Raw genomic sequence first — 12872 nt, 5'->3', positions numbered from 1 at the left:
TAGGCCCAGAGAATTTTCTTTCTTTTCCCCCCACCCCCCTGCCCCAAAAATCTAAGAAACTTAAAGGATTTCTCCAAATCCAGGCAGGTTGGCACTGTTTGAAATCCATGTGCCTGGTATTTGTTTTAGTTCATTTTAATCACTAGGCATTTTTAGGCAACTGGGCAACCTTAAAACTGCCTTTAGCATAACGGGGGAGGGAATTATTGGTTAGAAAACTGGAAAATAGCATCAAATTGAAAAGCAATTCTAAATAACACTTGGTAGGAAGACTATTCCTTAGCTGCATTGAAGTTGTACGTAGTTTGTAGAGATTGAAGCTTTCAATTTGCTTTTTCTAAAGGGGCTGTATATGGAACTGGTTAAAGTTTCCATGGTGTGAGGTCCCTGTCTTTTCATTTATCCTTGTGATGAGCCCTCCTTGTTATGTCTCCCATTCGCTTAAACTTCCTTCCTGTATTTGCCAAAAGCAATCCAGCATTAGCAGCATGGAAATCTTGTATCAAATGTGACTTTGACTGATTTCTTCTTCCTTGTTGTCTGTGATGGGGTGACTCCCTCTTGTCTGAGGGATTTTGAATTTGTCCTGCTTTTATAGAGGTATACCCTATATAGGAGTGTGTGTTTATATATGCACATATGAGCATGTGCACGTGTATATTTCTACCTTTAAATATACATAAAAGTTGTTTTGAGTACTGACTACCTATTCATTATGTTTGGCTAATGATTTCTAGTTTAAGAGAGCTCAAAGAGAGCACCTAATATATATTAATATATATAGTTGGCAGGCTTGGCATTCAGGTTGCTTCTATAAACTATTTCCTCCTCGGTTCTTTGTTATTGTAAGCTAACAGACATTTGTCAGACCTGCTTGTCAGACCAGTTCTGTCAAAAGGCTCTTCCTTAATGAATTTGCTGGAGTGGATTCTGATTTCTCTCTTCTCTGAGGCTGTATGAGATATCTGATAGCAGGGCACTGACTTTGCAGCTGTAATGTGCTTTTTGGTAGTCAAAAATGTGTAATTTTGACTGATGGAATGAATGAGAGGGGAAGGAAGGACAACCGAATAATGGCTGTGTCGTGTATGGAAGACTCCTGGTGGAAATAGTTACAAGTCTTTCCTGTGCCATATTGCTGTGATTTTGTGGTTTTCTAGGTAATTCTTGGAGAAACTGGGCAGGATTATAGGGCTAGCCTACTCCACTGTGTTTGCAATTTTAGGTTTTTTGCCTTAGGATAAGGTCTTGAACAAGATGCCTGGTTGACCTGTTGGCTCAGACCATATTAGAAAGACGTACATTTCTGGTTTGATTTTTGCTGCTTTTCCTTGGTTTCAGGGATTGCCTTGCATTTAGCATATGTAAATGTTGTTTTACTGAAGTAGGGGGAAAAATGGTCTTGCTATGTGTCCTTTTTAGCCTAATCCTGCTGAGAACTTTTTGAGCCATGCCCTAAGGGGAAGGCAGACAGAAGAATCCCTCTGGCTCCATGGCTAACAGTATTCCCTGGCCTAACTTCTTAAATCAGTGGCTGCTGTGTAAAATTATTCAGCTGTGTAAAACCTGAAATGAGTTCCTATTCCCTGGGTTTTTTTCCTCTTTGTATTTCTGGTTTAGCTCTTTATTTTAGGTATATCATAACTGTGATTTTTGGGTTTTCTTGTGTGGATGTTTTTGAGTGTTTAATAGTCTGGTCGATCCATATCTGTGCCCAAAAGAGGAAGAGAAGTCACTGGAGAGATTTGTTCCTGCATCAAAACATATAAAAGTAACGTAAATACAGTTTTTGTTGAGTAATTGCATCTCTGGTTATGTAACTTTCCTTTTTAGGGTGGCTTGGTATTCAGAGGAGTCAAAGCATATATGACAGCACAGAGAGATTACAAATAGGCAATATGCTCACTTTTTTGGAGGCTGAGCTGGCCCTTTGCATGCTCTAATTGATTTCTGGTCTTACTTAGCCTTAGCTGTAAGGGCATGCAGCCAGAAGTCCATGCAGACTCAGGATGGAAATTTAATCCCATAGATTTATGCAGAGGTTTAAAATAAACATGCAGCAGATTCATGCTGAGCTGCATCTGTAAGTTGCTGTGCACTCTCACATGCGCTTTGGCAGCAGTGTATTAAACTGCAATGAAGAAATTTGGAAGAAGGGAGCAACTGGCTGATTTGCAAGTTTGGGCTTTGCTGAACAGTTGTTGTTTCTCCAGGTTCATATCCCTGTTAGGAAGATAGATATTCTCCACCTTCATTCAAAGAGGTATGAACATCACCATCTTTTCTTGCAGGAGTGTTCAGATGAGTCCTCATGTAAGGACAATCCCTGTTAAAATGGAATACTCGTAGTTGAATGGTTTGGTTTCTTAATTGAACTTGTTTAAAAACAAACAAACAACAAAAACTTGCACAAAGCATTCAGGTGATAGAGCCTTGAGCCCAGTTTTGAATTGACAGAGCCTGTGTGAATGTTTTGCAGCAGCCTAGTGATGTGCTGAAGGGCCATCACTAGGGATGAATTTAGTCACTGTGATCCATTTAATCCTTGGCAGATCTGCTGTGCTGTCAACAAAGGAGCAATTAATGCCAATTATGAGGAGTTTTGTTATGTTGGTTTCTCTGTAGTCCTTGCCTGAGGCCTGCCAAGCTCATTTCAAAAAGGGCACCAGTCATCAGATAATGATTATCAGTTAACTGCTGTTAGGGCTTACAACATGCTGGGAATTTCCTTAGTTGTAGTTATGAGCAGTCTCTGGTTTTGAGTAGGTTGTGTTGGTAGAAATAGCAGTTTTGTCTGCTTGCAGTAGAGCTTTGCAAGAGCAGAGTAGGCAGCAGTGGCTAGATGTGTGCAGTGGAAATGGGAAGCTCCATGATTTCTTTCTAGACCAGTGAACAGTCCAGTACAACTGGTTAATCACTCTTCTGTTCTCAAGTAATTCCTCTACCAGCTCTAACCACTGTTCTCACCTTTCTGTGTTGGATAGTTATTGGGAAAGCAGCTTGTATTGTTTGCCCTGAGGGTGCATAAAGTTTGAACATTATTGTGTCATATCTTGCTTAGTTTGCTTTCACAGATCTATCCCAGTTCAGAAATTCTCACTGTCTCTAGAAGGCAGTGGTACAGGCAAAAAAACAATGTATCTCCTAAGACTCTACTCTTTGTTTTCATGGAAAGGTATGCAAGACAGCCCAGTGATCCAGACACGATCTCTTAATTTTCATCTTGCAATAGAATAATAGCTTATGGCACAGGACCTGCTTAGGAGTTATGGTTCAAATATTCACAGATACTAGTGTCGAAGATCACAAATCAGTCCCACCTTTTAGGTGTTGTGCATCTACTTCCATCTTTGTAGAATATTTCTCACTGGAAGTACAGCTAAAAGCTTAAGGATTTTCCAGGGCATAAACAAACAAGAATCAGCAGGGATTCCCACACTTTCTTAATGAGTGACTTTTTCTTTACTATTATTCTCTTTAGAAGGGAAAACTGTAACAGAAAATTTACTTATTTTTTTAATGAAGGAGAAAGGCTTAGAAAGGCATTACCTGAAAACCTAGACTCTTTCAGTGATCAAAGGTAAACAGTGCAAACCAACTGTCTTAGGACAAGACCCAGGAAAGTTCTTAAAGCTCAATTATATTGGGATACTTGACTTCTGCCCTTATGCTACCATCACAGCTGACTCAGTTGGCACTTCCTTCCTACATCAGACTCTTTTGTTGGAGTAATGAGCATTAGAGAACAATTTGACAAGTAAGTGTAGGAACAGAAGTCTTGGGACAAGTTCTCAAACTCAGTCATGAACAGTGAGAGAATAGGAAAGGAGGTATTTTGTCCAGCATTTGTATTGGTATCTTTCCCAAAGATTGGTATTGGTATCTTTCCCAAACACTGAAATTGAGTCTGATTGCTCATATCCTCCTGAAGTTATCTTTGTGAAACTGCACCTATACATTTAGGATTATGGTTCCTTTACTTTGATGGCAGCTGCAGCTCTGTTTTGAAATAGATGTGGTTGCAAATTGTAAGTAAAAACAGGCACATATGGCCACTGGATGTCACCATTCCTTCATAGAAATAAGCTCAGCTATGACATTTTTTGCATTTTCAAATTTTTCCAGTGTATCATGGCTACTCAGTAGTTAAGAGTAGGAAGGCTACAAATTCTTTCTTTGTCTTTGAAAGCAGTTCCAAAGTCTTTGTATCTTTAAGGTACTATGACAGTCTTCGAGATAGGAGAAGACTGGTGGGTCTCTTGTGGTGCTTGATAAGGGTGTGTGAAGTACATGCTGGTTGTAGCTTTAAGAAAAAGTAAAATAGGCTTTTTTATTAATCTAGGGCAAAAATTGTGTGACTTTGAACCTGTGTGTTGTCTAAATCTAGATGGCTAAGCCAGGGTGAAGCGCGTATATTACCTAATGCTGACAATTTCCAGTGTTTAAATAACACACTCTGAAAAAAGGCATAATCCATGTGAAATGCTTAAATCAGTTTGCTTATTCTCCAGCTCCAAGTTAAATTCTTCAGTGCGCTTTAGACAGGAGGCTTGCATAGCTGCCAGCCTGTCAATAAGAGCTCTGGATGTAGCACCTACCTCTGAAACAGCGTTAGTGGGGTGCTGTCATACGGTAAAGAAAATGTCATTCTCTTGAGTAATTTGACTGGCTTATTTACTTTGTATAGCCCCAGTACTGATGCCTTGGGATAATTTCAATACGGACAAATGCATTCTGGAGGCATTTTCCTTAATTTTAGGTTTATTTTTTTTATGTGTGCTTTTTGTTTGAATAGGCAGGTAAAGCAAGTTTCTTCGGTGTAGTTCCACATTTATTTCTCCAAATGCAAAGTTAAAGAAACTTGTGTGTTCTTCAGTTGTGCTCATATAGATGATCAGCTGGAATTCATCTGAACACTAGCTCAATTAAATGATCTGGAATTAAAAAAAAACCAAACAACCAACCAAACAAAAAGTAAATAAAAAAATATTAAAGCAAAAAGCACCTGCAAACCATGCTGGAACCACTGCCACACTGTTACTGAAAAACCAAAATAAGCGTGGTCATAATTCTTGCCAAATGTTGACCAGTGAATTTAGTTACCCTAGAAGAAAAAGCACCCAGGATACATTCTTAACCTTTTTATTCTGCTAATTGATGCTCAGATAAATTTTCCTTAGATGCAAGTTCTAGGAGCTTTTGCCCTCAGTTTGGTGTTTGGCATACATGGCCTCTCTGGCTTTTGTCATCATGGTGGTAAATAGGGGACATGTTGGACTGTGACTAACTTTCACTGCAGTGTTATACATGCACACTGTAAATGTAGTATATGTTAATTATGAAGAAATAATACAAGCTGGTAGAAACCACCTAAGATTAATTTAGGTTTGCTAAGGTGGGAGGATCACAGAAAAGGAATATTTTTACTTTCCCTGTAAAGAACAATTCAGAAGAGTGAATCTTTGAATTCAATAGCTGTTGCTTTATATCGGCATTAGTGAAGCTCTACTGGATGGTGCTTATAACAGATTCCTTATGTGGATTGAAGGGCAGAAGAGTTTTAAAAGTGGAATTTGAGACCTCCATGCAGCCTTCCCTGTGTCAGTAATGTTTTCAGTTTCACTCAGTCTTCAACTATGTAATGTGTAATGCTTGTGTGCTAAAGTAGTTATATTTGCAGCTTGTTTTATCTCCAGTTTCTGATACCAAGAAAAAAAATGAAGTTGCTGCAATGTTTTGCTCTTTGTGTCCTAGCCTTTCTCACACCTTTTATTATGGCATAGTATTATTATGTATTAGCAGTATTATTAAATGTTAGTAGTCATGTGTATGAAGTGTTTCCAACCAAAGTGAAATGGTGCCCACATTGTTGGTTCTTGAGAGGTGTAGAGTGGTTCAATGGCAAGGCCATGGTTATCTTGCTGTGGCTCATTTTGGAGCAGTGTTTGTCAACTGAGAATTTACCTGCCAACTGACAAAAAGCAGTTTTCAACATTTGACAAAATTGCAGGTACATGAGCTTCATTGCTGGAGTCAGAATTTAAATTACATGCATTGATCCTGTATTTCAGAATTTAGCTTCCTGCCCTTCCCATTTTTAATTTTAAAGAGTACACTGTCATCACCTCAGAAGCAGGAAGCATGGGAGAACATGGATGCACACAAACATTTGAGTTGCTGAGGGAAGCTAATAATCTATTAAATCTCAAGGTCTATAAGGACGAATGAGTTATTTAATCACATCTTACGTTTGCTTTCTGTCATTTGTATGATGCAGTCTTCTCTGAACCTTTCTTTTTTCTGCAGAGGTGTTTCAGAGGTGCTCCTGATAGTTAGGTTACATTGATTGGTTCCTGACCCAGCAATTTTGAAACAGCAGTGTGGAAACAAGTCACATGTGGAATACATCATGAAGTTCAAAAAAGGTTTCCTGTAATGGAAAGATAACCCTTTGTCCTCCTGCTTGATCCTTAAGCAGTTGCTCTCACTTGGCAAGTTCTTCGAGCTAACCCTGTTTCCTATTGCAATACATCTGGGTCACTGGAAAAATATGTGTTTGGCAGGAATGCGTGAGGTAGGCAAAACAGGTTACATCATCCTTAGAGCTTGTCAGGCCATGACTGCTTTCTAGCTTGTGCTGAATCTTGTTCAGGGAATCCAGGTGATTTGGATGTTATTTTCATCCAGTTCGCAGAGATGGGTGAGGGTGCTTGAAAACCATATTCTGAGCATTTATCAGATTTGTGCCAGGTTACATCAGGAGGAGATAGGTCAGAACACTTGAGTCATCTTTAATTCATGAAAGTAGTGATTTAGAGCACTTCTGAAGTGTCTGTTTCTTGCTGTAAGACTGAAGTATGCTGCTACTTACATGGCCAACACCTAAGCCTGGCCTTATAGTTGCATATTAAAGTTCTGGGTACATCAAAACTTGTTTGTTGGTTGGGAGAAAGGTGTTTGTGCACCTTCATATCTTCTAGATGATAAGGTACAATACACATTTACACAGGAGCAATTGTATGAGGTTCAACAAGACCAAGCAACAGATCCTGCATTTGAGTTACAACAACCCCATGCAATGCTACAGACTTGGAGAAGAGTGGCTGGAAAGCTGCCCAGAGGAAAAGGACCTGGGGGTATTGGTCAACAGCTGGCTGAATATGAGCCAGCAGTGTGCCCAGGTGGCCAAGGCAGCCAATGGCATCCTGGCTTGTATCAGGAATAGTGTGGCCAGCAGGACAAAGGAAGGGATTGTCCCCCTGTACTCAGCACTGGTGAGGCCACACCATGAATACTGTGGTTAGTTCTGGGCCCCATGCTGCAAGAAGGACATTGAGGTGCTGGAGCGAGTCCAGAGAAGGGCAGTGAAGCTGGTGAAGGGTCTGGAGAACAAGTCTTACGAGGAGCATCTGAGGAAACTGGGTTTGTTTAGCCAGGAGAGAAAGAGGCTGAGGGGAGACCTCACTGCTCTCTACAACTACCTGAAAGGAGGGTGTAGTGAGGTGCATGTTGGCCTCTTCTCCCAAGTGGCAGTTGATCAGATGAAAGGAAATGGGGTCAAGTTGTGCTAGGGAGGGTCTAGACCAGATATCAGGAGAAATTTATTCGCTGAAAGGGTTGTCAGGCACAGAAACAGGCTTCCCAGGAGAGTGCTGGAGTCACCATCCCTGAAAGTATTTATAAGATGTGTAGATGTGCTGCTTAGGGACATGGTTTAGTGGTGGACTTGGCAGTCAGGTTTATGGTTGGACTCAATGTTCTTTAGGGTCTTTTCAAACCTAAATGGTTCTATGAATACCATGCAAAACCCATGTAATTTGTTGAAGTTCTGGATAGAAAAAAACTCATAAGGTTGGTGGGTAGGTGGAAAACCTCCCTCTCTACAATTCAGATGCCTTGATCTTTCTGTGTTTGTGTCATGCCATGCCATTGAATTTGTTCTGTTTCCAACAGAACATAACATAAAAATGAAAATGGACGACAGGAAAGTAAACCAGAGGTAGTCTGAACTAAATAGAGTTTTGTAATTCTCAAAGCTCAGTGTTAAGTAGTGTAGACAGGGTTTAATGATCATGTATTACTGGTTTACATATCTTCTTTTACGTGTACTATGAGAGGAGAATAAAATCACTGTAATTCAATTTCTACTCTTTTATTCCATCACTCGGATCTCTCATGCATATCTTTTTGATACATGGAGCATGAATCCTCTGAATGAGAGTATTCAACCTTAGTAATGGAGTACTCCTTGCACTGACTTGTTACCAATAAGACTTTCCCATACTCCAAGAGACAAGTTGTGCTGGTTTGGTTTGGCAGGATTTTTTGGTAGCGGGGAAAGGGTGCCAGGAGTGGCTCCTGTGAGAAGCTCCCCCTGCTCCAAAACCCAGCCAAGGAGCCACTAGAGAGACAATAGATGCAGCTCAGCAATTAACATAGAAAATAACTGATGTAAGACCTGAGCAGAGCAAGCAGTGGAAGACCACCTGAGCTGGGGAAGGAGAGTGGTGCTGGTGATTGGTGAGGAAGAAGGGGAAGAAGGTGCCCAAGCAGAAGTTCCCCTGCAACCCATGGCGAGATGGCAGCTGTCCCCCTGCACTCATGGAGGAACGTGGTGGAACATTCCCTGAAGGCGCCAGGAGGGGAGAACTTGGCCAGTGGACTTGGATTTTGCTGCATTGGATTATCCAGCTGTGGAAGACCTCGGCACCAGGGAAGATGCCTGTTCCCAAAGGAGTCCGTGACTCTGTGGGAAGCCCAGGCTGGAGCAGCTCCAGACCTCGTGGGAAGGACTCATGAAGGAGAGGTTCGTGGAGGCCTCTCTCCCATGGGAGGGACCCCATGGGGAAGCAGGGGAGGACTGTAAGGAATCCTTCTTCCTGAGGAGGAAGGAGCAGCAAGAACCACCAGCCTGTGAGCTGACTCTAAACCCCATCCGCTGTCCCCCTGTGCTGCTGGGGGGAAGGAGGGAGAGAAACTGGGAACAAAGTGATTTGGACCCGGGAAGAAGGGAGGGGAGGGGTAACACATGCAAGCCGTGCTCTGCATGTTGTCTGTGTCCTGTGTGTTTTTGATGAGTGTGAAATTAAATTATTATTTTTCCCTGAGTCTGTTTTGCCTGTGACCTTAATCGGTGAAGAACACTTCTTGCCCCTTGTATCGACCCATGAGCTTCTAGTTGGTCTTTGTCCTTCCCATCCCACAGTGTATGTGTGTGTGTGTGTGTGTGTGGGACAGGGGGGATGGAGTTGAGTGGGCGGCCAGGTGGCTGTTTCGTTGTTGTTGTGTTAGGCCCAAACCATGACACAAGCATTCAACATGTTAATCAGGTTTTATCTACACCAAATCAAACAGAATTAATATTGATGAGACTTTTTTCTCATGGAGTACAGGTTGCTTTACAGGCATAAGCTAACTTTGATTTTTCAGGGCATTTATTTTCTGTATTTTACATTTTGTTACTTAAAAGCTCTGACATAAGAAGTGGTGGTGGATTTTTATTGGCTTTAAGTGAGAGTCAGGGAAAGAACTTACCTCGTTGCGAAAACAAAAGTGCTAAAATAGAAGTACATTGTTTTCTTGCATACATCTGCACATCCATGGAGCTCCAGAGCCATCTCCTCTTTCTTCTGCACTGCTTATAGCTGCCCCTTCATCCAGAAGTTCATTCTACAGCCTGGTCTCCAGGTTTCCTCATGTTGTTACCCAGTTACTTGGATGGAAGTGGAAGAAGCACCAGTGTAGGCAGGGTTTTGAAGTCTGCTGCAACTTGATTATGTTGGAGAGTTACCATAAGAACAGATAGAAGTTAGTGGGCCACTGGCATTTGCATAGCGCTGGTGCTATTACCCCCATAATTTAAGCAATGATATTTAAAAATAGTGTCTTTATGTAGGGAAAAGTAATGTAGGCAGGGTCTTGCAATGTGACTTGTCCTATTAGGAGGTATTGGTGAGCTATTAAAATGTCCTGAAAATACAAGTTTGTCAAGTAATGGTGAACAGTGATCTTGAATTGAGTCTTCAACAACACACAGAAACACCAGTGCTTTGCATATGATGTACTCTAAATTGTGTATTTCTGTGTGCTACCATGTACTGTGTATTTAGTCACTGGAGTCTGCTGCTCTTTGCTGAGGCAGGAGACAGGTGAGGAAAACCGAGTCCTGTGAGAGCAACGCACCACACTCCATGCTTGACGTGATGTTATTAAACTGCTGTAGCTAAATGAGGTTTGGTTTCAGGTATTAAGATTCATAGCCAGTGAATCGGCTATGAACCAGCTGACAGGGGTCTCAAGTTGAAGACCTGAGAGTTCTGTACTGTTTCCATCCACTGAAAGTCTTAGTGTATTGTCTTTCTCTATAGAAAGATGTAGCTGTTAATAAAGCAAGCACAAGGGGAGGTTACTTCTGGTTAATTCATCTAACTTTCAAAAATAATTTCTCAGGTTGATGCAGCTAATTATATCCAGCCCCCAAAACTAAATGTATTCACAGTTCTGGCAGAATTTGCATAGAAGACTGCATTAAAATATCAGAACTCTTTTTAAGACCTGTTTTACTTCTGAATTCTCATTTCCACAATTAGGCACTATCTGATTATAGTACTTTGACACTTAATTCCTCCTTGTTACTTCTTTCCTTTGTTAATGTATTCTGTAACAAAATACCTTATTATAAATCTACTTTTTGTTGTTTCTCTGTACTATGTTTACACAGACCTGATCCTAGACATCAAAAGTGTTACTCTAGTACTAGTTTCTGTCTTGTTCTGTTTTGCCATGAGTAGGTTAGCAGGGTTTAAGTTGGAGGTAACTGAAACATGGAAATGCATGTAAACAAAATTATTAGAAATGTTAATGCTGGCTTACTGTTCATGAATTGTTAGTATGTATTATTAATCCCTTAGTAGCTAAGAATTCAGTAAAATCAAAGTAACATTTCTAAAAGGTGTAGCATTTTTAAACTTTTTGTGTGTGTATAGTTGTGAGTTTGGGACTTTTCAATTTGCACTTCTTGGGCTTTGGCAGGTAAAGTACTAATGGGTTAATAGACTGCTTTAGATAATGATGAGGGGTATTACCTTGAAATATCTCCCAATGAAAATATTGAATAGATAGAACAATTATATCCTTGTCAGCATTTATAACCAAAAAATGCTTTACGTTGGAGACCATGTTAATTAATGTGACCTTAATCATAAGTTTGACTTAAATATTAGTGCACAAGTGCAAAGCTTAACAGAAAAACAGTTTCGTGGCAGCTCACATGCTCACAGAATACATGTTCTTAACATTTCCATGGCTTTCTCATCCTCTTGGCTCCTCTGAATGCAGTAATTGTACTTCAAATCTGTTGCTGATTTTTTTAAAAACTATTTTTTCTCTATTCTCTTTCAGAAAGATGAGGTGTACCTCAACTTGGTGCTGGACTACGTTCCTGAAACAGTATACAGAGTTGCCAGACATTATAGTCGGGCCAAACAGACACTCCCTATGATTTATGTCAAGGTAGGTAACTGGTAGATGTGGTTAGATGAAGAAGGATATTACTGGAACTAGAGACTCTGTGGATACATCTTTTCTGACATAATTCATTTTCTGCAATTTTTAGGGCTTCATACATCTTGAGGCAAGGAAAAAAAAAATAAACTTCTTAGTTTTTATAGCAAAGGAATGATAGAGGCCAGAGGCTTAAAGCAAACACTCTTGATTTCTTGCTTTACAAAAATCTTAGAATGCATGGGGGAGACTGAGTGTGGGGGAAGTGTTTTGCTTTTTAAGCAGCTTAGAGACTGACACCAGCCAGATTAGCAGCTTCAGTTTCCTGAGATGTTGAAAACACAATAGTGCAAAGGTCAGAAACTCAAGAGAGGATGTTAGGATGAATTGTGTTCTCTTATCTGTTATCTTCCCCTTTTCCTGACATATGAGTGAAAGTTCATGTGTTTCTGTTGTGGGCTTGAAAGGCCTATTTTTATTCCCACTTGGAGCTCATTGACTCGTTTCAAAGAACTGCGTGGTGTAGGACGTTTGTATGCACATTGTAGCCTCAAAACCTCACTTAAGTTGTCTGCATCTTTTGTCATCTCTTACAAAGGGGTTAAAATAAATAGAACTTTTTTTGTTGTTTTTTTGTCAAACAAGGGACTCACCTGGGTCTTGTAGTTCCATTTCATATATTGATGGTGACTTCAATCCACACACTAGTCTATGATCATGTTTTCACATGGCATTAACTTGTTAACATGTCATCCAGGTAACATTAAATGGAAATCAGCAACAAATATTATTGGTTCATATTGCTTTATCCAGACTCCTCTCTAAGAGTCAAATGCTGAACATGAGGGTGGGCTTAAGAAAAAGCTTGGTTTTGATTGAAAGAAGATGAAAGTTATAAAGATGAAAGCTACAAACAGTAATTATTTTAATAAAAAAAGTGTTGTACCATAACTGCATACACGTAAATTGTAAATGGCATGTCTCTGCAATAGCCAGAACTGGAATCTCATCATCCAGCAGTAGAATTCCTACTGCGAGGTCTTTCTGTTTGGTCTCTTGGTGGAAAAGCTTGTCTTTGGGTTATACTGTCCTCAAAATTTGTTAGCTTAGCTTTTGATACATTTTTTTATGTCTTTTGTCAGTACTCTTGGCCTAATTGTTTTGCATTATGGGGACTTGGGAAAAATGGTGCATACTTAAACTTTGAGAGAAAATTTTGCTTAAGCTCTTTTCATCTTGCTGGATAATTGGGACTTCCCATTCCAGGTAGCCTGAAAGGCTGTTGGTGTTTTTCTGGCAAGGCAGGTTTTCTCATAATCCTGTATTTTAAAAGATCACATTACCTTGATGTCAATAAAGCTTTTACAGTT

The 12872-nt window shown here is 40.2% G+C and overlaps 1 protein-coding gene across 2 annotated transcripts in view; it reads left to right on the top strand.

Annotated features, from left to right (window-relative positions):
* GSK3B (glycogen synthase kinase 3 beta) overlaps positions 1-12872 on the top strand; it is a 153717-nt gene that overhangs the window by 87872 nt on the left and 52973 nt on the right. For both annotated transcript variants that reach the window (XM_051615268.1, XM_051615257.1), the window contains exon 4: positions 11401-11511. In XM_051615268.1, coding sequence (XP_051471228.1) covers positions 11401-11511 — 111 coding nt within the window. The remainder of the gene's footprint in view (positions 1-11400; positions 11512-12872) is intronic.

This window comes from Apus apus, chromosome 1, assembly GCF_020740795.1.
Source record: "Apus apus isolate bApuApu2 chromosome 1, bApuApu2.pri.cur, whole genome shotgun sequence".
NCBI classification, from domain to species: Eukaryota; Metazoa; Chordata; class Aves; order Apodiformes; family Apodidae; genus Apus; species Apus apus.
Note: the sequence above shows the minus strand (reverse complement) of the source record. Positions and strands in the feature narration are given on the sequence as shown.